Source organism: Malaclemys terrapin, chromosome 7 (assembly GCF_027887155.1).
Source record: "Malaclemys terrapin pileata isolate rMalTer1 chromosome 7, rMalTer1.hap1, whole genome shotgun sequence".
Taxonomy (NCBI): Eukaryota; Metazoa; Chordata; order Testudines; family Emydidae; genus Malaclemys; species Malaclemys terrapin.
Window position 1 is genome coordinate 122,839,837 of NC_071511.1, and position 21,987 is coordinate 122,861,823.

The 21,987-nt window shown below is 44.0% G+C and overlaps 1 protein-coding gene across 3 annotated transcripts in view; it reads left to right on the top strand.

Moving 5' to 3' along the window:
• Positions 1–21,987, top strand: part of SH3PXD2A (SH3 and PX domains 2A) — a 394,601-nt gene that overhangs the window by 152,961 nt on the left and 219,653 nt on the right. For all 3 annotated transcript variants that reach the window (XM_054036174.1, XM_054036176.1, XM_054036175.1), the window contains exon 4: positions 11,229–11,305. In XM_054036174.1, coding sequence (XP_053892149.1) covers positions 11,229–11,305 — 77 coding nt within the window. The remainder of the gene's footprint in view (positions 1–11,228; positions 11,306–21,987) is intronic.

Sequence of the window (21,987 nt, forward strand, 5' to 3'; positions counted from 1 at the left end):
TGAGCATTGGCCTATTAAACCCAGGGTTGTGAGTTCAATCCTTGAGGGGGCCACTTAGGGATCTGGGGCAAAATCAGTACTTGGTCCTGCTAGTGAAGGCAGGGGGCTGGACTCAATGACCTTTGGTCCCTTCCAGTTCTAGGAGATAGGATATCTCTGTTAATTAAATCCTGATTTTCAGAGGTGCTGAGCATATGCAGTGCCCATTGACAGTCATGTAACTGGTGGTGGGAAGGTTTTGCTGGCATTAGTTAGGGGTGTCTGTGTTACTTCATGCATGTAGAAGCCGTGAGTGAGTTATGCTGATCATCCCAAATATGTACCTATGAAATCTTTATACTGCTCCCACCCCATCGTGGATTCTATATAGGCCATGCATTTTACAGAAGGGTTATTTTCGGAGAGATTAGGAGGGTTTTATTGGTACTGGCTGTGATATCCCATTAAGTACCATGATCAGCTACCACAATGGAAGGTACAGTATGAAAACCTAGATAGAGTGGATAGTCAATTTAGGGCTCAGATAGTTCCTTGATGTCTTGGCAGAGCTGTTAATAGAACTGTTGACTAATAAAAGAATAAAATGCATTTAGATTAATTGTGGGAATTTTTCACAGGCTTACCCCACATTGATGGGCTCTGCCTGAACCCCCACTGCAGTGACAAGCCGCCTCAATTCCACACCAATCCAGCTGTCCTATCCTCTCACATGCACCCAGTAAAAATCCACACGCGACATCCACCCGCGCTGAGTTCCCACACACCTTCCCTCAGCCACAGGCAATATGCTTAGCGATTATTTGTATCCCGCTAGCACCCACAGTGGGCAGGGCACTGTCCAGGCACACAGGAAGTTGCTGCCCAAGCTCCAAGCATTAGGTGCTTGATCCTGCACCATTGAGGTCAATAACAGCTTTGCTATTGATCTCTTAGGATCAACCCCTAAGAGAGCTGCCTTTTTAATGTATGAAATCCCATGCGTATGAGGCATGTTATTAGTCCAAAAATCTGGCCCCCGTAAATTGGGAATGGTGCAGTTTGACTGAGATTTTAAACTGATCTCAAGCTGATCTCTGGCGTCAGAGGCAGTAACATAGACACAAAGTGCGTTGTTCCAGCAATGGTCCCCAGATTTCGTCTTAGTTGGCAGTAGTAGGTGAACTGATTAATAGTTTGCTCACAGATCTTCCTAGCTGCTCTGAAACTCAGGCTTGGCCATGATGAGAGGGTTAATGTGGAAGATGCTCTGGGGACAGCACTTTCCTTTAAGAGAAAAAATAGAGACCTCTGTCTCCTAAAGCACACGGCATTTACATTTCTGGACACTGCTTTGTATGGATATTTGCACAGCTCAAACGCCTCGCTTTTTATTGATTTCCAGGGCTCGACGAGCACAGGCGTCCAGTTATGCTTGCTACCCAGTTGTTTGTTTGTTTAAATTCATGCTGTAATTGCCACCTCCCAAATACCATAACTGCTCTGAGGAGCTACACTGCCGCCAATATTGCTGCTGACTTGGATTTATCTTAGCACGTGTGCCTCACAGATGACCTAATTTTGCTCTTCCCTAGAGGATGATCCAGCCTAATTTATGGCAAAAACCGGAGCGCTTGCTTTTGATTAGAGTAAAACTATTACTAAAAAGAAGGGTCTTTTCTTCGTGAACTGAATGCCAATGTAGATCTGCACAGTGTTTCTTTCTCCTTCAGACAGGCCCCGTGGTCTAGGGATAGAGTGAAGGACTGGGGTTGAAAATCCCGGGTTCTATTCCGAGCCCTGCTATTTACTCGTTTTGTAACCTTACAAAGTTACTCCACGTACCTGCCCCTCAGTTCCCACCTGTAATACATCTTTAAGGATATTTCCCCCAACCCTGGGTTGTTGTGATTCTGAACTACATTAGTAAAGTACTTTAAGATCTATGCCTTGGGAATGGAAATATTATTACTCACACCTCCTGTGCTCAACCAACTCTAGGGTGGAGTCTCTTTAGCTGCATTATTGCCAATCTTGCCAAAGGATGTGGCCAGAATTTTACTATGCATGTACCATTGCCAAACTACACTGGAAAAGATGCTGTTAACCAAACCAGTCTCCACTCAGTGACCTTGCCACAGGGGCCATCAACCTCAGTGGACATTGCTCAAAGACTCTTTGACAGCCTTGTTGGCACTGCCCCATTGACTATGAGGTAGTGTCTCTGACTTGTAGTGTCAGACTGACTTCACTGTTGATGGTAAATCTGAAGGGGATGAGACACACAGGCAGTGGGAAGAACACCCTATCCAATGATAATATTTGTATAGGTCTGATCCCGTCAGGCTACTGGGTCTGCACTTCAACAGATGCAGCTTGGACCAATCGAGGACCTGATGGACCATGCCATCAAGTCAATGGAAAGGCTCCCATTGACTTAAATGGGCTTTGGATCAAGCCCCAAATGAGCGTGATGGTACTTGGTTCGTAGTTAGATGTAGCAGAATGACAAAGAGCTCAGTGTGCCTACCAGAAGCTTTGAAGACAATTGATGAGTGTTCTGGTCCTCCTTAGAAAGTCAGCACTTACTATCAGGAACCACACTGGGGGCATTTCCTGTTCTTAGTAGAGGAAAAGCTGCAGTATCTCAGATGCCACTATTGTGGTACCTGTTGGCAAATACTGATTGTGTAATAGTAACCATGGCATATGGATGAAAGCAGGACTTTCATATGACCTGACAAAGGAGAGAAGCTGGTTCTTTCAGCATGTGGTAGGGCACATTCAAAGACATTTTCCCCTGTGGTGTTCATGATTAGATCTTGCTAGCATGACTGGGTTTTAAACCCCAGTGATTTCCACATGTTAGTCTACCATGCCTTGACATTTGGAAATGGATTGTTTTAGAGAATGTCAGAGGAGGTGCTGGCTGTAATGCAATGTGCATCTTCCTAGCCTCATCTTAGGAGAGAAGCACACGCAGGAAAAGGATTTCATTAAGGCCTGAAATTGCCCAGCTTGTCTCCTCTTTCCCCTCACGTTGCAATTGTCCTTATGCCTAGCAGCCTTGTCTTGAAAGTAGTTTTCCTTTGTCTTTAAGGTAGTTTATTTGCGATTGGGCAGATGTCCTTGGAGCCTCTTAAGAAAAGCTTGCGTGTGTGCATGCGTGTTTATGTGTGAGGCAGAATGAGGAAGAGATGACGTTCCTGATGTTGAGCAGAGCATAGAATTGCCCAGGCCCCCACACAAAAGAACTCGACAGTAGAAAACTCTAGTCACGTTACCGTCGGCCTTAAGAAAGTGAACATTTCTGCATCCTTTGGGCTCCCTTGTGTGATGAGCTGCTTCGGCTCTCGTGAAGGAATCTGGGGACTTGTGACCATGAGAAAGTTGAGCTCCTCTGGCGTGGAGCGGATGCTTTCCTCCACTGCAACATATCCTGGCAGCGAAGCTGCGGAACCATCCCAGGGAGGATCATCCTAGCGAAAGATGTGGAGTTAATGTAGGGGCCAGCATGCAGGGAGCAGCCCTGCAGCAGTGGAGTGCCAAGGGGAGCTTTATACCACACACAGGTCTGACTTGTGCTCTGTGTTATGTGTCTTCACCACCATTCCTGATATGGAGAGGCTATTGCTTTAGAGGGATGGCAAAGAGTTGTAGCTGGAGTCATGACTAGAGGAGTTTCCAGAAATGTGTGGTTCTTTGGGTGATGCCAGTTAGAGAAATTCTCAAATGAATAATGAGTGGCTAACCATTACAAAGCACCATACAGACAATAACTAAATCATTGTAGAGCTGAGCCTGACATCCAGAGAGGCTAAATATCATAAAATATCAGGGCTAGAAGGGACCTCATCTAGTCCAATCCCCCTGCTCAAAGCAGGACTAATCCCCAACTATTTTTTTTACCCCAGCTCCCCTAAATGGCCCCCTCAAGGAGTGAACTCACAATCCTGGGATTAGTAGGCCAATGCTCAAACCACTGACCTATCCCTCCCCCTTGTAACGGGCTCTCTCTACCCAACAAAGTGGGGTCAGTGTAGAACTTGGAGCTCAGGAGGTCCTTGCCCTCAGTCCTGCACTCAGATCACTCAGCCACGCTTTCCTGCTTTCTCTGGCCCTCCATTTTAATTGCCCATTGGAGAATATATTCCCTTTTAGCAGAGGGAGGTTTCTCTACGGGGCATGTTTTTTTTATAATCAACTTACACTCTGTGTTTCCCATGCTTTATTCAGGACTTCTCAATTATTTGCTTTGACGTTGCCGCTTGCGTGCTGTGGAAGCAGGAGCTACGTGCACAGACAGACTGATTCTGACGTGCTCTATCTAGCACTAGGATTATTATTGTTTGTGCTGTGTTGACGCTGTTTTTTTGGCTGCCCAAACTGTCTTCATAGCCCGCTATCACCCTCACTAGTAATTCCCACTGACTGTTGAAAGCACTTATCAGTTGCAGCAGTTTTGACAGCTGAGCTTAGCCAACAACTCTGACTCCATGAGATGTTCCTACGTCTTTTCTCCCCCCCGCTTCCACCAGCAGGACATGTGTGAAACTTCCTCCCCTCCTTTCTTTGTCAGGACTGAATGCTGTCCCTGTTGGGACCCCAACACTGGTTGTTTGACTCCAGGAAGTCATCAGTGAAATCCACTGAGGCCAGGATGTCTCATGTAAAAGTGAGACGATGCTGTATCTGGATTGCAAGATTAGTGGCTGCCTCCCTCTATGCGTCTCACTGTCAACAGCATGTGCTTCCATGAGAAGCGTGAAATCACTCTTCTGCCCCCAAAACGTTACCTCCTTCGTGTCTTTTTCATCTCAAGGATGCCATTGTGGGTTGAAACGCTTTGCTTACTTAATGGCCAGTTGGGAACAGATGCTTGAGTGTTTGCCTGCAGGGCTTTAGGGGGAATGTCATGGTTTTAAAAGGGTGAGGGGGTGTAAAGGAAGTTTGTGTCTCAAAACCAGTTGCACATCTGTGTTTCTTCAGTGCATAAACATAATGAAAACAGATATCGATGGAATAAGAGCCTTCATAAAAATAAAATACGTTAGTCCCAAAGAAGGTTTCAGTTACCACGGGGGAAGCTGTGAAGCTAAGAAAGAGATGCTGTGGCAATGTTAGGGCCACATTTTTGTCTCATTTCCACTGCTGCAATGTAACTGAGAAGAGAAGTGGATAGACCATATTGAATGAATTCACTCTGAGAAGATGACCTTAGATTGAATGCATCATACTGAAACATTTTATCTCCCAACTCCTCAGAGAGGTAAAAGAAAGAAAGGACCAACAGTGCGCGTGTGTGTGTGTGTGGGCGTGCGTGTGTGAGAGAGAGAAAGAGAACAAAAGCAAGGTGTATTGCATGCTTTAAAGGAGGCAGCAACAGACTTGACCTCTGAAGCTGCAGATTCTGAAGTTGGCTGCAGCCCAAGTTATTTTAAGCATAAATCAGATGAAATATTACATTATTTTTAACAAAAAGAACAGGAGTACTTGTGGCACCTTAGAGACTAACAAATTTATTAGAGCATAAGCTTTCGTGGACTACAGCCCACTTCTTCAGATGGAGACCCAGTCTTTTGAAAGACTCTTTCTTGGTATGCATCCGAAGAAGTGGGCTGTAGTCCACGAAAGCTTATGCTCTAATAAATTTGTTAGTCTCTAAGGTGCCACAAGTACTCCTGTTCTTTTTACGGATACAGACTAATACGGCTGCTACTCTGAAACCTGTCATTATTTTTAACATATCCCTAAATATCACACTAGTTGCTTAGGATACATATTTATCGAATGGTAAGTTTCATGTAAGATTCTCTGAAGTCTTGTGGCTCTGCTTGGGCTAAAAAGGGACACATACAACACAGAGTACGCACTAGTTTCCTTTGTGTTGGATAGTGCGCTGGGCCTAACTACTCCCTCCCTTGTGAAGGTGCCACCATGAAAAGGTTCCTTGCATGGAACAATCAGTGTCCTTAGATCTACCATCAAAAGTTGTGGCAAAAGTACCTTCAATAATATAATAGGAACGTCAAACTCTATAAGCCGTATACAGTATAAAACTATATAGCATGGGTTAGTGGCATCAGCTAGATTGCGGATTTATATTTATCTCCCGGGGGAAAAGTGATTGAAAAAACATTTCTCTTGGAGGTATGTGAAAATCTCCAGGCATTTTGCATCTTTTTGTTGTTGTTGCAGTTGTGGTGTGACAGCATGCTAGCTGGGTGGGATTCATTGCAATAGTAGGGGCTGCATACTGTACATTTCCTATTTAAACAGCCATGTCTGGGATCTATTTTTCAGCAGCTCTTGTAAGTTGTTTTGGGCTGAAATGCTTCCTTTCTCGCTTAGCCCTGCCTTTCTGGTTTTGATATACTGTGGATTCCCTCTCCATGCTAGTCTCCACAGTGCTACTAAGTGATGGAGCTGGGCCAGAAGTGTTTAACTTTCCAACTAGGGGAACCAGTAAATGGAACATTAAATCTCATCCTAATGTGGACTGGTCCAGTGTGATAAGCAAATGGACCGTGTACTCCTGGGGTTGCATAGACATCATGTTGGCTTTCCTTTAGTATTGCTGCCACTTACTTAAGTATTGTTACATTACCAATCAGAGCAGAGCCATATGGACTCCTATGAAAGCCTCGGGGCCCTAGCCTGTCTGTTTCCAGTCCGCCATCTGCCACTGATTTACATGGCGTGTATGAAAGTCCATGATACCCAAAGTACAACGTTACACAGGGCAAAAACTGTATTAAAAGAACATTATGAAGGTTGTACAAGTCAGGAAATGCCAGCTTTTCTTGTGTCTCCTTGAACGTCCATGTGGTTCACCGAATAGGGCAGAGGTCCTGTGGAAAAAAACATGTAATTAAAGACTACACATGCCCAGGAGGAGAATACTCAAGGTTACATGTGCAACCATAAACCTGGCATTTCGTAACTTTTGTGTGCTTGACTTTGCAACCTAAATAATCTTCCTTTAACATAGAGTGTGTTGATGTAACTTCCTAGGGTGTGTGTGGTTGTGCGGTGTCTTTAGAATCAAGAACTCATTACATATCATACCCCCACGGAGGTGATATCCATGTTGTTTCTTTAATGATGATAACGACAAATGTTCAGAAATCCTAACACAAACCTTAAATTTTGTCCTTCATACACTTTGAAACACGTCAGACCATTCTGAGGACTCTGTTTCTTTACTGAAATGTCTGCGCCAAGCAATCCAGGCCTAACACTGAACTGCAGCAGCTGTACGGGGCCTGCAAATGACATATCCCCCCCGGTTTCCCCATCGTCCCAATCGGACGTCAATTTTAATGCATCTTCCAGATCTTCCAGGGCCCTGTCCAAGTCTGGGACATCTGTGAATGAAATACTTGCCCAGTACAGCACAGTCAGCTTCTAAGCTACCATCCGAGATGGAGACAGGCCTATCATTCGCTGCCTACCAGAGCTGTAGTAAGAGTCATAAGCTGTTTAGCATTCTGTAAAATGGGGGTGTGATTCCTGTAGACAGATTTAGAAGAGCTGCAGTAAAATTCTGTTCCTCATTGAGAGGAAATATATACCGTATGTACTCGCATATAAGCCGAGGCTTTATTTACGGATGCTGAAAACGACCAAAAAATAAGTGACTTTCATATGACCAAACCCCTCTGTCCATTACCTCCTAACAAAAGTCGCCTCATGCCCCTGGCAGTTTGCTAGCGGCTTATCCATGGCTCTCAGTCCTGCCTTGGGACTCACCAGCCTCCTAGGGCTTTGCCTGGCCCTATTGCTCACCTTTCTGTTTGCTGCTTATTTGTCCATGTGATAACCGGATTACCAGAATTGTCACCCGAGTCAAGCCTCTTCATTAGATGGTCCATGCCTGTCTTAGGGCCAGAACATCCCCACTGGTTCCATGAGCATAGATCCACTGTACCTGCTCTTGGGGTGCACTGAAGGGGGAAGGTTCCAGCTCTGCTCTATCATTCTCCTTTTCTCTGAGCTCATGGGTCCCCAGAATCTTGGGAATGAGGGTCGAGGTGCAAGAGGGGAGGAACAGGGAAAATACCATTAGCTCTCACTGGAAAGGAGAGCATCCTACCTGAAGAAGAGGGGCTGGCAAGGCATCTGCAGAAGGTGCATCTCCCTAGAGATGCCTCTGCATCCTCAGAGCTGGACCTCCCTTTCCCCAAGGATTCCCAGGATCTTTGGGGTTAGAAGCCCACATTCTCAGCCACTTCACACCTCTGAATTTGGGGTCTGAGTGGTTGGTCAACCTTGCTGAGATCCCGGTCTCTTCTGCTCCCTTCCCTAGCATGGCTACTGTACTGAAAGGCACAGCATAGCCGTCCGTGATGCTAGTACCATTCAGAATGCTCCATAACCCAATATTCCTATCCTCATACTCTCTTGGTACTGGGTAACGAGGAAGGCAGGCCTATAACCCACTTCTAACCTTTGCTAACTACTAATATTGGTGTTTTCTAATGGCACATTCTGCATAGAGAGAACCCAGGTGAAAAAATGAAAGCACCTTCTGGGGTTTGTTTCATATTAGCACTGCGATCATCTTGACGTTTTCCATCTCCAGTTAAGGAATGAATTAAGACTCATCATCTCTAGGGGGTCTTTTTTGTACTCTGTGTTTAATATAACCTTCCTTATTATATTTATCTTGTTTCTTATGCTCCAGTCTTTCATTTATTACATTACTTTGAAGATGTTGGCAGTGACCGGGCGTCCCTGTAAACTCTTTTAGCAAAGCTGAATTACATTTACAAGAGATCTTTAATGTGTTTAAGTCTTTGGTTCCTTTATATTTTTATATGGTCACCAGTCTGGCTTTCAGTTTGTGGCTTGGACTGAAAACAGGATAGCTGGAGCTTGGCTTACTTTTTACAGCACATTTATAAAATTCACAAAGAAATGAAAAGTTCGCCCACACCAACACTTTTATAATGCAGAGAAAGGAGCTATTTTATTCTCCATTATTAGTTTAAAAAAAAAAAGGAGGTATAATAATTTCACCCTCTGGCACCTTTCATTTGAGCCTCATGGAGGGTTTTATAATAACAAAGTCTCGCAAATACATGATGTTGTTCCCATTTTACAGATGGGATAACTGAAACACAATAAGGTTGTGATTTGCTTGGTGTGACACAGCAAGTCAGTGATAGGGCAAAGGACACAACATAGGATCCCACATGCCAACAGAGCAATTATTTTGCTAAATGACTTAACATTGACAAAGTTAGCTTTCAGGATGAGTGAAGAATCTCCAGTGTCCTTTGGGCCTTGTTATAGCATGGCATTACATCATAAAGTGTGCCACAGTGTCATCCTAGAATGGCAGAATCTCATGGGGTGGACACATACATTATTAAATAACAATTTTCCCCTGCAAGATGTGTCCAGATTAATGAGAACCATGTGTTTTTAGTTCTTGGGGGATGATGTATCCACCTTTCCTTGGCGGGAGCAAAACTAACCATGCTGTTAAGGTCGTTGAGACTGATAGTTTGGGAGGAAGCAGGGAAAAAGTGGGAGCATCCTCATGGATTTTAGCTCCTCCCAATTGTTAAGGTACATGGTCTTGTTCAACTTCTCAGCGGTGCTATGAGCTTGGCCAAAGGAAATTCTGGAATGTAGGTTTTGAATCAGATTCCCTTTCCTCCTCATTTTCCATATCCCATCATCTGTGAACCACTGTCCTTCCTTTCTCCGTTGTCCAGTGGGAATAAGTTTGCAACAGAGGTTGGTGAAAAGACCAGTTTATGTCTTACATGGAAGCTTCATGGACTAAATACGTTCTACCACAAGGAGAACGTGTAATTTATTCTTGTCTCAATGTGTTTAAAAAAAAATTCAACGTGAGAGAAAAAAGGAAGAAAACCACCAAAAAAGGATGTGAAAATATATTCCTTTCAAGCCAAAAAATACCAACTCCATGACATCTTTTTCTGTGGGAAACTCATTTTCCTAGAGGATCTTGATAAATTCTGGTTTTATCAGTTTAACACAAGACCCAGCAATTTATTTAAGCTTCACTTGCTTGCAGAAGTTTCGTCCACTACAAACATCAGGATTATGATTTTTTTTCACTTAAAAAGAAAAATAATACAGTGTCATGGCTGAGATGATAGACGATACAGCTGAACGTACCACTTGCCTGTTGAGTTACTATTTGATTGCTCTCTATAGATCTCTGCACGAGTTACCTGCATTTGCAGTCTGTGTAGAGGGGAGAGTAGCTGCTGTAGGCAGAGAATAGGTGGGTGAGAATGCAGAGGCAGATTAAGATTTATTGGGGCCCTGGGCACAAAGAACATTTGCCCCACACACAGCCTGGTGGTCCAGGGATGCTGGAACTGGGGGAGCCACAGGGGCCATGGCCCCTCACTTTTTAAATGGGCGAGTAGCCTCGGGCAGGCGTGGATCAGTGACAGCGGGGGCTGCACTTCGCAGCAGGAGAGCTGATAAGGTGATAATGCTGCCCCTCGGCCCCCAGCCAAGGGCAGGTGGAGGGTCCAGGGCTCCCCACAGCAGCCCAGGTTCCCTGGACAACTCTTACCATGGCCCGGCTCTGGCTTCTGACCTGGCCAGGGGGCGGGGCCGCAATGGGCAGGGCCACAGCCCCCTCACTTCTACACAGGCCTGTGCGTTAATCCGCCACTGCTGCCCTGCTCTCATCCACTGCGCTGGCCCTCATCGCTGAGCTGTTGCAGAGGGGGAACTAAGTCGTGCTTGTGCCAGGTATACAGCTGGAGCAGTTTACTTCTTCCCTGGAGCAAAGGGGGAAGCAGAGACCAATTGTGGCTCTCTGAGGAGTCTTAGAAAGGAATATTTGTAATATTTGTGGCATTTTCACTTTAGCACTTTAGTGAAGATGCTCCTATGCTGACGGAAGAGTTTCTCCCATTGGCATAGTTAATCCACCTCTGCAAGAGGCGGTAGCTATGTCGACAGAAGACACTCTCCCATAGACATAGCACCGTCTACACCGGAGATTAGGTCAGTGTAACTGGATTTTTCACACCTCTGAGTGACATATTTATACTGATGTAAGTTTGTAGTGTAGACTTGGCCTTAGCCGAGGTCAGCACAGCAAATTTGTGGCTGAGCCCAGAATGGAACCCAAATATTCTCACTCCTTGTCTTCTGCATGGGGCACTAGACCATTGTTCCACTCCATGCTATCATATTATACCATAGTGCCACCCACGTTCCTAAACCCCTCTTTTTATGTGTTCCCTTTGCAGGTAAAATCCTGTTCCGGAGGAGTCATATTCGAGATGTAGCTGTGAAGAGACTGAAGCCCATTGACGAATATTGCAGGGTAAGAACTTTATCTTCACAGAAGAATGAGTATCGGAGGGTTACGGATGGAAAACTCTGCCAGGTGATCAATCAAAGATATCCATGGCTAGCAGCCAGTGCAGCGCTGGAAATCTCCCGCTGTTGCCATTAGAGAGTTTGAACTGGCTACATCAGACTTGCAGAGCCTGTCCCCAGGAAGGCTCTGTTTGAAAAAATCAGGAAGTGAAAAAGGAGAGGAGAAAGGTGAGCTGAGAATTGCCCTTCCTAAAATGTCAGCAAGTAAGAGGGGGGACGGGGAGAGTGGCAGTGTACTTGAGCACAGAGGATCCCTTTGACCTACAGGCTCCTCAGACAAAACTACTGTAGAATAGTGCCAAAGATGGGAGAGTTTTGCTCCAGGGAGCTTCTTTCACCAGCATAGTGTCCAGTGTTGCAGAAGACCTTTAACTCCTACATACCTTCCGTGTCGAGAATCTTACTATCAGATAAGGGATTCTGTGCCCAACTAGCGGTGTCAGCGCTCTTCATCTTAGCCTCAAACTCTGGTCTGAGCTCTGGTTCTGCCAGACACAATTCCTCTGCCTGTCTGGTCCTGGTAGAATTCCTGCACTAGGAATCCTCTTGTGTTTTACAGTTATAGACAGTGGTAACGCAGCCCAGGGAGCTCAGAAGAGTTGAAGATAGTGCTCTTGAGGACACTTAAGCTAAAAGATGCAGCCATATGGGGCCAGGCTGAAACAGGCCCATGACAGGCACAGATACTCCTAGCCAATGGTATAAGCCGTGAACCTAGTTTCACCTGTTAGAGCATTTCAAAGAGATGTAGTTAGCAATTAAATCCACTGGAGTTGAACCCTGGGGTTGTCCTAGTGTACCTCCTGGGTGATTCAGAGGCTGGAGCAGAGTAGTTAATATGGCATTTGATAAGTCATACCTGCCCACCTGTTCAATAATATTCCAATTAGACCAGGTTTTGCTTTGCATGAAGCTAGAGATAAATGATTGGCTATTTTTTTTGACAGTGTTTCCAATACTGAGTGAAGCCCTGGAAAATACGTTGCAGGGAGGAACAGTGCATTGGCAAATTGAGGGTGGGTTTGGTGACCAAATCTGCCTCGTCCATCCTGATTTTGCGATTTGTTGCTAATTAATCTTCGGACACTAAATTAAAAGGTATTCCAGAGCAAGACTGGTGTGCTGGTTTTAAGGTGGGATCAGCCGTATCAACCAAAGTGCATAATCTAATCCCCAGACTTCCTCTTTTATTTCCTGTAATTTTTTTTCCCTTTTAAGAAAACTAGATGGGCAGGCGGAGGAGAAAAATATATATTCTCAAAAATGTTTCCTGTCAGATATTTGCTTATCCAAATTGGGTGCAGATCACTGGAGACCATAGAGCCTGAGGCATGTGGAAAGGGAGCAGACATTCTGCTTTATTGAAGTCCTTGTCATCTGAATCATCCGGTCCAGAAAACTGTGAAAAAAGTCTTATCTCATGAGATCAGGCTTTTTATGCAACAATTAATGCAGTGTCTGACTAATAATGGCCTAATAACTATCTTTAAAAATGTGTGCTTGTACTGTATTCCCGGCATTATTTGTTCGGAAAGGAACTGCAAGAGACACGTGCAGTAAGAAATAATGTCACGGGTTCACCAAACAGGCATGCCATGATGAAGGCAGTAGTTTACGCTGGGGAGTGCAGACATGACCTCTGACCTTGATGAACTGGAAGCTGGTTATCTGGGCCGCCATTGTCTGAGAAGCAGACAGACCAGTACCGGGTTAGGGTTACATCATCGGTCATGTCTGAGGAGTATATTACAGCAACCGTTGTTGCCGTTATCATTAGAACTGAATTGCTATCACCACCACTAGCCATCCTTGTCATTATATATTTTCTCTCATGGAGAAATCCGTTCAGACCGTCACTAGCTTTTAGCTGAGCTCAATGAACCTCCTTCATTTCCAGCAGGCTTCTCATTAATGCTAGAACAGATTTGAATCACTAATGGGCAAATTTCAAACTATGGCTCAGTTTGGGGAAGCTTGGATGCTTCTCCAAAGAGAGGCTATTCGTTTAACGTATTGATTGATTAATGGTGCTCTTTGCCTCAGTCTTTTACATTAATCTAAAAATGACCAAAATTCATTAAAATCTGCAGAGCCTGCCGCAAAAATGGTCTGCAGGTCACTGAAAAGCTTGATCAAAAATGTTCCTCTTATACCCTGCCCTGAAGATCACCAGACCCAGACGTAGGCTAAGCCAGATCAACTCTGTCACTTGCATTAGAACCTTCTACCCCCGTCACTGGTAGCAAGAGTGACACAGTGGTTAGTCTGTCTGTCGGCTGGCAGGACAGCAACACCGTGGTTCATGAATCTCACAGCAGGACATAGGGATAGAGGCCTAAGGAAGTAACTGGGTGCCAGACCACATAGGGCTTTACTGATTTTAACCAGCGCCTTTGCCGAACTTTTTGAGTCTGCAAAGCTCACAAGAACGGCTTTCTTTTAAAATTTCCTCCTTCATACAAGGAATGGCTGTCTTATGTTGTTTCACAGCTTCCACTTCCAGACCATGGAAGTCCAGAGGTGTTTGAAAATAATAATGAAAAGCAAACATTTTGAGCCTCAAAAGTTCATTAGAGTTTTTGGACAAAGGTTTGGGGAGGGAAGGAGAGATTCTTGTTAGGTCCTAGCTGGGGTAAAATCCTGGCCCCTTAGAAATCAATGAGAATGTTGCCACTGACTTCAATGGGGGCAGTATTTCATGCCTGGTTCTTATTAAGACCTAGATATCAGGAGTATTTTCTGGGGTCTTTGCTGTAGATCAGTGTAAGGGGTTTCTGAACCCATTGTATATGATCTGTGTAATCCTGGATGTTCGCCCAATCTTTGAATTCCCTCACTATGAAATTGACCGGGAATGTTAGACAGCTGTGAATCAGGAGCATAACAACCAGGAAAAGTACCGTTGATACAGGGAAAGGGAAAGAGGTTGTGGATAAAACAGTATTAACTAATATTAACTGTTTCCTCCCGAGCAGCAATTATTACTACATATGTTTTCCACAGACTTCAGTGAAATTAGGATCTAGCCCCACAACTTCAGAAGTGTTAACTCCTTTATATCTTTCTTCCTTTCTCACTGCATGTATTGATTTTAAAACAGTTATCCCAAACTACACCGCAATAACATAAAACATGGAGAAGTGTTCATCAATTATGCACCCCTTCAGTCCCACATTAGCCCCCAAAATAGCTTAAATGGAATTCAAGTGTGAGGCACAGACAGGGTTGAAGTTCACATTTTGTGAACTAAAAATGAGGATGCAACTGAATATTGAGCCTTGAAAGGTGATGATGTAGGGTTGCGATTGCGTGAAGCTGTCGTGGAGGACTTTTGACCCAGGGTATTAAAATCAATAAATAAGACAAAGGCCTGCCTCTATGACAGCTGCAGCATCACTGAAATCCGTAGCACCTCTAGCGTGAGTAAGGATGATCAGTTCAGGCTGATTGTTGCCAGATGAGCTTTACTCCTCCATATCACCTGTCCTGGAAAGCAGAAGTTCAGAAAGGCCCTGGCAAATGCGTGATAAGAATGCTACAGCTTCTTCTTTTTTTATCATTTGAGTTTGCAAGCTGGCTCTCTCCGGGCGGGAGGGTTTGCACATTTGAGATGTGGGGTCTGATTTTTTTCAACAGACACAGAAACAATGAAAGCCAGACAAAGCATGTCTGAGCATTTGTGTGGAGCCGCTGCAGCACAGGGAGGTCTGTAAAATGTACTATGTCAGCCCCCAAGAGTGCGTCCCTTCTGAACTTGAGAACACTGGACTCCCACACTGCCCACTACCAAGGAGACCTCCCAAGGACTCTGGATATTTCACTGTTTTAGTACAGCTCAGGGAAATAGCTGCACTGTGATAATTAGGCCAATATTTGGCACAGCAGTAAGAAGCATTTAAGAAGCAGTGAAAAGGGGAGAGGGGCCGGGGGAAATATTTTCAGTGCTTTTTCTCATCTATGAACATAAACTGCAGCACTCTGAATGTATTGCTGGTTAATTTAGAAAGTAATCTAACAGACTAGGCAAACTCTGCCTGTAAATATTTGTTGCCCACTGGAATTGATATCTCTGGATGATTTCCCTCTTAACCATAGACTTTCAGTTACTTTAGTGTGAATTGTGCTCCTCTGGGCTCATTTGAACCAGTTTCCTTCTGGCATCTGAAGATTCTTTGCCAATTTAAAATAAAGAGCAACTTCATATTCTTGCTCTGCCGGGGGAGGGAGGAGCATTTTATTTAATAGGACTTCTAAACTTTGATGGCCAAAATACATTTCTTGGTAAGCATGTGTCCAATACATACTGTGCCTTATGCATGGAATGACCTCGGAGTTGTGGTTCACAAAACCACCATGCTCTTCTTGTTCAACCCCTTTGAAAAACTCAGACCAACATTTTCAGACTTGGAGTTGCCAATGTAGGAAAGCATTCTTGTTCAGAACAGCACTTAAGCACGTACATAAATCACATTGACTTAAGCATGTGCTTAAAAAGTACGTGCTTCAGTGCTGACCTGACTAGGAATGGGTTTAAGTAAGCATTAAGTACTTTCCTAAATTAAGGACTTAAATCTCGTATTTTCACACCTAAATAAAAGTGGGTGATTTCAGAGGGGCTGAATACTGGCAGCTCCAAGTGAGAAAAATTTGATCTTGCTTGTTGCACATTATCCACATGTTGTGAGATCATAATTAAAAAAAGAAAATTACCTTCCTCTAAATTTCCCCGTCCATCCTCTCTGCTCTGTCAGTCTTCAAGGCCATTAGTCTGCCAAGACTTACACATATGAGTCTTTCTGTTTGTGTCTACTACAGAACCAAATGAGCACCAAATGAAAAATTAATAATAATTAGAGCTGATCAAAAATGTGTCACATTTTCATGAAAAAATTCAAAATTCATCTTAAATTTTTGTCAAAATTTTTAAAAAATCAGAAAATTTAGACTAGGTCTTCTACTGTCTTTATAAATATACATACCATAAGAGTCCTTGACTTTGCTATTTTAACGTTCTTTTCATGTAATTTTATTGTGTGTAATTTTCTCAGCTTTTTAAAAAAGCAAACTGGAAAAACAGAAACGGAATTGTATGGAATCATAGTGACACTCCCACGGGTCATCCTTTGAGTTGGAACCATTAGATCCACAGCACAGATATCTGCCATGTGAGCTAACAAAGTAACTCAATCCAGCCTTGTCCCTTCTTCATTCAAGCGCAGTAGCTTCCACTCCATGCTGCCTGGAAACCAGCAGGGGGAGTATTGAAAGCACAGTTTTTCTCTGAGTTCAGCAGCGCCTGGCAGCCCGGAGCAGCAATTTCAAGGAAAGTCCAGATCAGTCCCCTGGAGTGCCAGCTTGGAGGAGTGTGCTCAGTTGCTTTATGGGGATGGCGCATACGCAGTACATTTGGCATTTAGGAACTCTGCAAGGATGGAGCATGCTCAGTGCAGATGGAATCACTGGAGAATTTAGTTGACAACCTTTAAGAAGTCTCTACTGAGCATGTGCAAATGGCAGTTTTTCAGAGGCATGCAGCTTGGACACATTTGAGTGAATTTTCACCGGGATGCAAAAGGCACATTCCTGACACAAGGACAACCACCTTGCCCAATTTCAAGCCCCTGCTCTAAAGCATGGGGGCGCTAGAAGTTCTTAGTGAAACAGTGGTAAGCAATTTTTTTTTTTATCATGGCAAAACCTCTACCTCATTCTGAGAAACAGCTGAACCATTCTCCCTGAAACTTTCCAGAAAATTTCAGCCTAAGGCAGACACCCAGCACGGAAAATTTCAGCCTGAATAATTCAAGACTGAAAAATTATAAGAAATTGAAAACAGGCTCTTATAATGGGAAGTGCCGAACAGCCTTAACTGTATGCAACACTACCAGCTGCCCCTATAATATGCATTTGTATACATACACGTATATACCTACATGCACGCGTCTGTATACCAATGTCTGTAAAACACATCTGTGTGTATATTTGTAAGTATATGTGTCTATACATACACATATGCAGCTATGTATACAAAACCACGCTCATGCTCACACCCATACAGACACGTTCTGGCCGTAACACGCACTCTCCATTCTGTGGTCTGTTTGTGGTTTTGCATTATGTTGAATTGCACTTTCTGTGCTGGCGGACAATAAGCTCCGGTGGGCCTGGATCTGTTCTTTGTTTTACACACTCCATCTAACATACAGCACCATGCACGCAGATGGCACCATGTAAATATTAACATTTGCCAAACGCCTTTATCACTGAAGATTGACTGGATATGAACTGGCAGATGTTGCATCACTTCTAATGCGCTTTCTGATATTGGCCATTGTTCTGTGAGTTTTCTCTGGAAACCGCATTCTACCGAGAAAATGGCATGTTGAAATAAAGCCATAAACACCTTTTTCTGAAGGCATATGGCTGTGTGCGTGAGGTATGAGTTGCTCATTACTGTTTTCAATACTCGGCACGGATAAACATGTTATTGCTGATAATATTCTGCAAGCGTGAAAAACTGAATTCCATGTGTTAGCGTTTTTATCTTTCATCTTTCCTGTGCAAATCCTTTACCGCTTTGGGATGATTGCTGCTTCTAATGATGTATTTTGCCCCCATTTCCAACCCCTTGCCCCTTCCCAATTGTTTTCATTCCCTTGCCATCTGTTTTCCTCTCTTTCTTTCCCTATCTTGAACGCCCTCCTTTCCTTGACCCTGTCCTGCAGTCCTTCCTTTGCTCTGTTGTATCTTTGCCCTGGGACTTATTCTCTTCCTCAAACTGTTGCTCTTTGTTAACTGTCTTGAATCTCATTAGACTTGTGGAGCTAATGGTTGGTGCATTGTATGTTTGCCTGAGAGAGCTCTGTAAGGGGCAGAACAATGTGTGGTTAGTGCTGCAGTAGCCTCCCAGGCCCCAGCAGCCCGTCTACACAGAGCTTTCCCAGCAGCAGTGTCTTCTAGGAGACATTACGTGGATCCGGATCCTACAGCCTCTGTGCATCCCCAAATCCTATTGATTTCTGTAGGAGTTTTGGGTGTTAAAACAAGTGCAGGGTCAGAGCTGTAGTTTAAAAAACTAACAAAAACTGACTTTCAGTGGGGCTTGCGCTCCAGAGTCATTGAGGTGCTTTTGAAATGTCCCACCTAAGTGGGGGGAGGGATAGCTCAGTGGTTTGAGCATTGGCCTACTAAACCCAGCGTTGTGAGTTTAATCCTTAAGAGGGCCACTTAGGGAGCTGGGGCAAAATCAGTACTTGGTCCTGCTAGTGAAAGCAGGGGGCTGGACTCAATGACCTTTCAGGGTCCCTTCCTGCTCTATGAGATAGGTGTATATCTCCATATATTAGACTAGATAGAGCCAATGGTTTTCTTTGTGGATGACCCAAGATTTCCCAAAATAGGGACATAAATTTGGGAGTGAGATTTTCAGAAGCACCTAAATGACTTGAGCACAAATCCTATTGAAAGTCAATGGGCCTTGTGCTCCTAAGTCACTTAGCCCATTTGAAAATCCACCACATGCTCCTATTTCCATGAATAGCTCCCATTCAAGAGAAGGCCACTTATGTAGGTTCCTTATGTTAGGCACTCTGTGATAGGCTGGGCTCTCTTTAGGTTACATTGGGCATTTTCATAAATTCTGCCCCCCTCAAAATCCTTCTTATGATGGGGGCACTTGGTCTCCAAGTGTTTCAAAAGAATGTGTAAAGATCTGGCTTGTTTATGAAGATGGGGTATGGCTTGATCCCAGGTCAGGGCTTATCTTCAAACCCGCCAGCTTGTATGTGGTCTGATGAGTCCTTGTGGGCGGCAGAGGTTCGCAAACTGGCCTCCTCTCAGTGGCTCTGTTACAGGAGTCAGCTGCCTCTGGTGCACTGTAGCTCTTCTCCTGGTTGCCACCCCTTCCTGTGACACACCCTCCCTTTTCAGCTCATTTGCTCCAAATGGAGCAGGCTCTGCTGGTGCGTCTGTTCAGTACCGGTTCAGCCCAAAGGCCATCATTAGCCTTTTCCTGATTGGGAGGGGTGTGTGCCCCATCACACCCCCAAGTTGGAAAATGTTGGCCTCTCTGACAGTCGCCTCAGGAAGGAGCCACTCTAGACTTGCGGGGCCAAGTGACACTTGGGGATTTATGTTTATTGTTAATGATGCTTAGCGCTTACCATGCTCAGTCCTGCAATACTGAAGTCTGTGGAAGCTGCACCATTGACTCCAGTGGTCGCAAAATCAAGCCCATAAACAATAGTTTTTCGAAACACAGAACAGACATTAAATAACTAAGTCTTTCAGCACCCCAGCAAAATAGGGGGTTCTCTCCCTATTCCAGATATGGGTAGCTAGTTTACCTATCTCCTCTGAATTTGGTCTAATGAGGTTAAGTGACTTGCCCAGAGTCAAAAGGGAGTCAGTGGCAGAGACAACACAAGCTCTCAGGGCTCCATTCCCTTTCTCAGTCCACTAGATCAAGTCACCTCTCCTTCTGCTTGAAGACTGAAGCTGAATGAAATGTGCTTTAACCATGGGTTTGTGTCTTCATTATGTTCATTGTGTTGTGAAATCCAATGACGTTTCTCTTACTCGTATGCTTCTCCCCTCCCGCCTTGGGTAGAATCCAATTTCAAATTTCTACAGTTACTGCTATTCCTGGGCCGGAATTGTGTCTTCTGGATAATGGTTCTGATTTGCCATATGTATGTGTGTGTTTATACTCCATGAGGACAAAACTCACACAACTTTATTTCTTTTAGTTTAAAACAAGACATCAATTATTAATTGTGCAACAGCCGAGCTTAGGGCATCTTTATTCCAAGACAAAGCATTTCGTTTTCCATTTGTTTCCTTTCAGTTCTCTATGTGATATATTGAGAGAATGATCTGTGCTCTATGTCATGTTCTCAGCACCGCAGCAGCTCTGTCGTTTCCAGTTTGGGCAGCCCAGCATTGCGTCCGCACTGTTTGGCACTCCTCTGCATTTCACCGAAGGCCAGTGTCACTTGGTTCACAAACTCACTGAAGTCTAATATAATTCCCCTACCTATAATGTGCCTCAAGTAGAATAAAGCAAAACCCTAGACTCTTAAGAAGCCCTTGAATTTGAATTTCAGACTCTTCAAGTCAGGGATACATGTACTGTAGCTGGAAAATTCAGGGGACAGAAATGCAGTATTACGTCATTACGTTTTAAATTTTCTGCTGTTCCTCCCCCACTGCGATTATATGGAAACAAATTCCAGTGCTTCTAGAAGTGTGGTTAGATGTAAAACAACGCAACTAACTGAATCGCACCGCCATGGCTTTTTGTTTCAGATGTGTGTCTGACTAAGAGCAGTCAGATCTATCACGAGGTTAGTCAAGCCCAGTTCGCCCAGCCATATCCATGAGTTAGTTCTAGTGCGATTTTTCATCTGTCTTTCGAGATTGTCTGGAAGGGAGTTCAGGTCTTTTGCCCTTTTTTCAACTGACTTAAGAGCCAGACAGACTCGTTCTCTTGAACAGGTTTACAATGCCTCTAAGAAGCTTTGTCTATATTTAACTGTTCATGTAGCCTACTTCCAACATGCCTTAGCAAAGGAGAGGGTTAATCCCAGCCCTCTCTTCCCCTTATGCTGTTCACTTCCCTCTGTAAATCTCTGAATCATGTGCAAATCAGAGCACTGATCTGATTCTTTCTTCTCTGCTGCCTCTCACATTTTAGATGAATATTTGACCTTCTCTGAGAGAACCAAGCCATGGAACCTAGAGAGCAAATACCTAAAACATTTTTGGCCTTTACGTGATGTGCTTGTCTCATCTATTTGAATGCTTAGTTTTCAATAGACTTAAAAATAATTGATGTTATCCCCAAATTGCATTTATTATTGTTGAGTGTAATGCGCACTGCATATGGGTACTTTACAGAGTGCATTATTCACCCATGAAATAACTCCAATACATCTGTTAGTCTATAACGTGCCAGAGGATTCTGTCGCTTTTTACAGATCCAGACTAAGATGGCTACCCTATACTGTACTTAGCCATGATACATTGCAGGCTGTGAAAAATCCTCTCTGCCTGTCTTTCCAACCAATTAATCACTTTTTTTTCCTGTTAACTTGCAAGGAAACTCATTGGCAAGTCCTGCATTCACTCCATAAATGAGAGGGTTTATGGAGCAAATTACTCCACGATATTAGTGAGTTTTGAATTTGTAGTTTACGTATTTATTATTTTATTATGTATTTATACTTAGCAGCCATGGCCCCATTGCGCTAGGCACTGTGCAAACACAACAAAGAGACGGTCCCTGCCCTGAAGAGTTTACACGATAAGTAAGATGGACTTGCACAGGAATAGCTAGAGTGGAATTTTGCCCCATGTGTCCAAAACCAAACCAGCCATCCCCAAGCCCCTCTGCTTGTTCAGGCACACAGCATAACCCATTTGCACTAACACATGCCACACCTTTTCTTTTCAGGGAAGCACCCTGGCATGATGCTTTTCTTGTCTATTTCCTCTGCTCTTCTAACATCATTCTGCTGACACCATCCAGAATTTTGCATTGTTCCTTTTCTTGCCTCTTGGTTGTATATTTAAGGACCTGTTTCTAAGCTTGATTTCTCTAAACCCTTTCCTCTCCCCTCCCTCCTT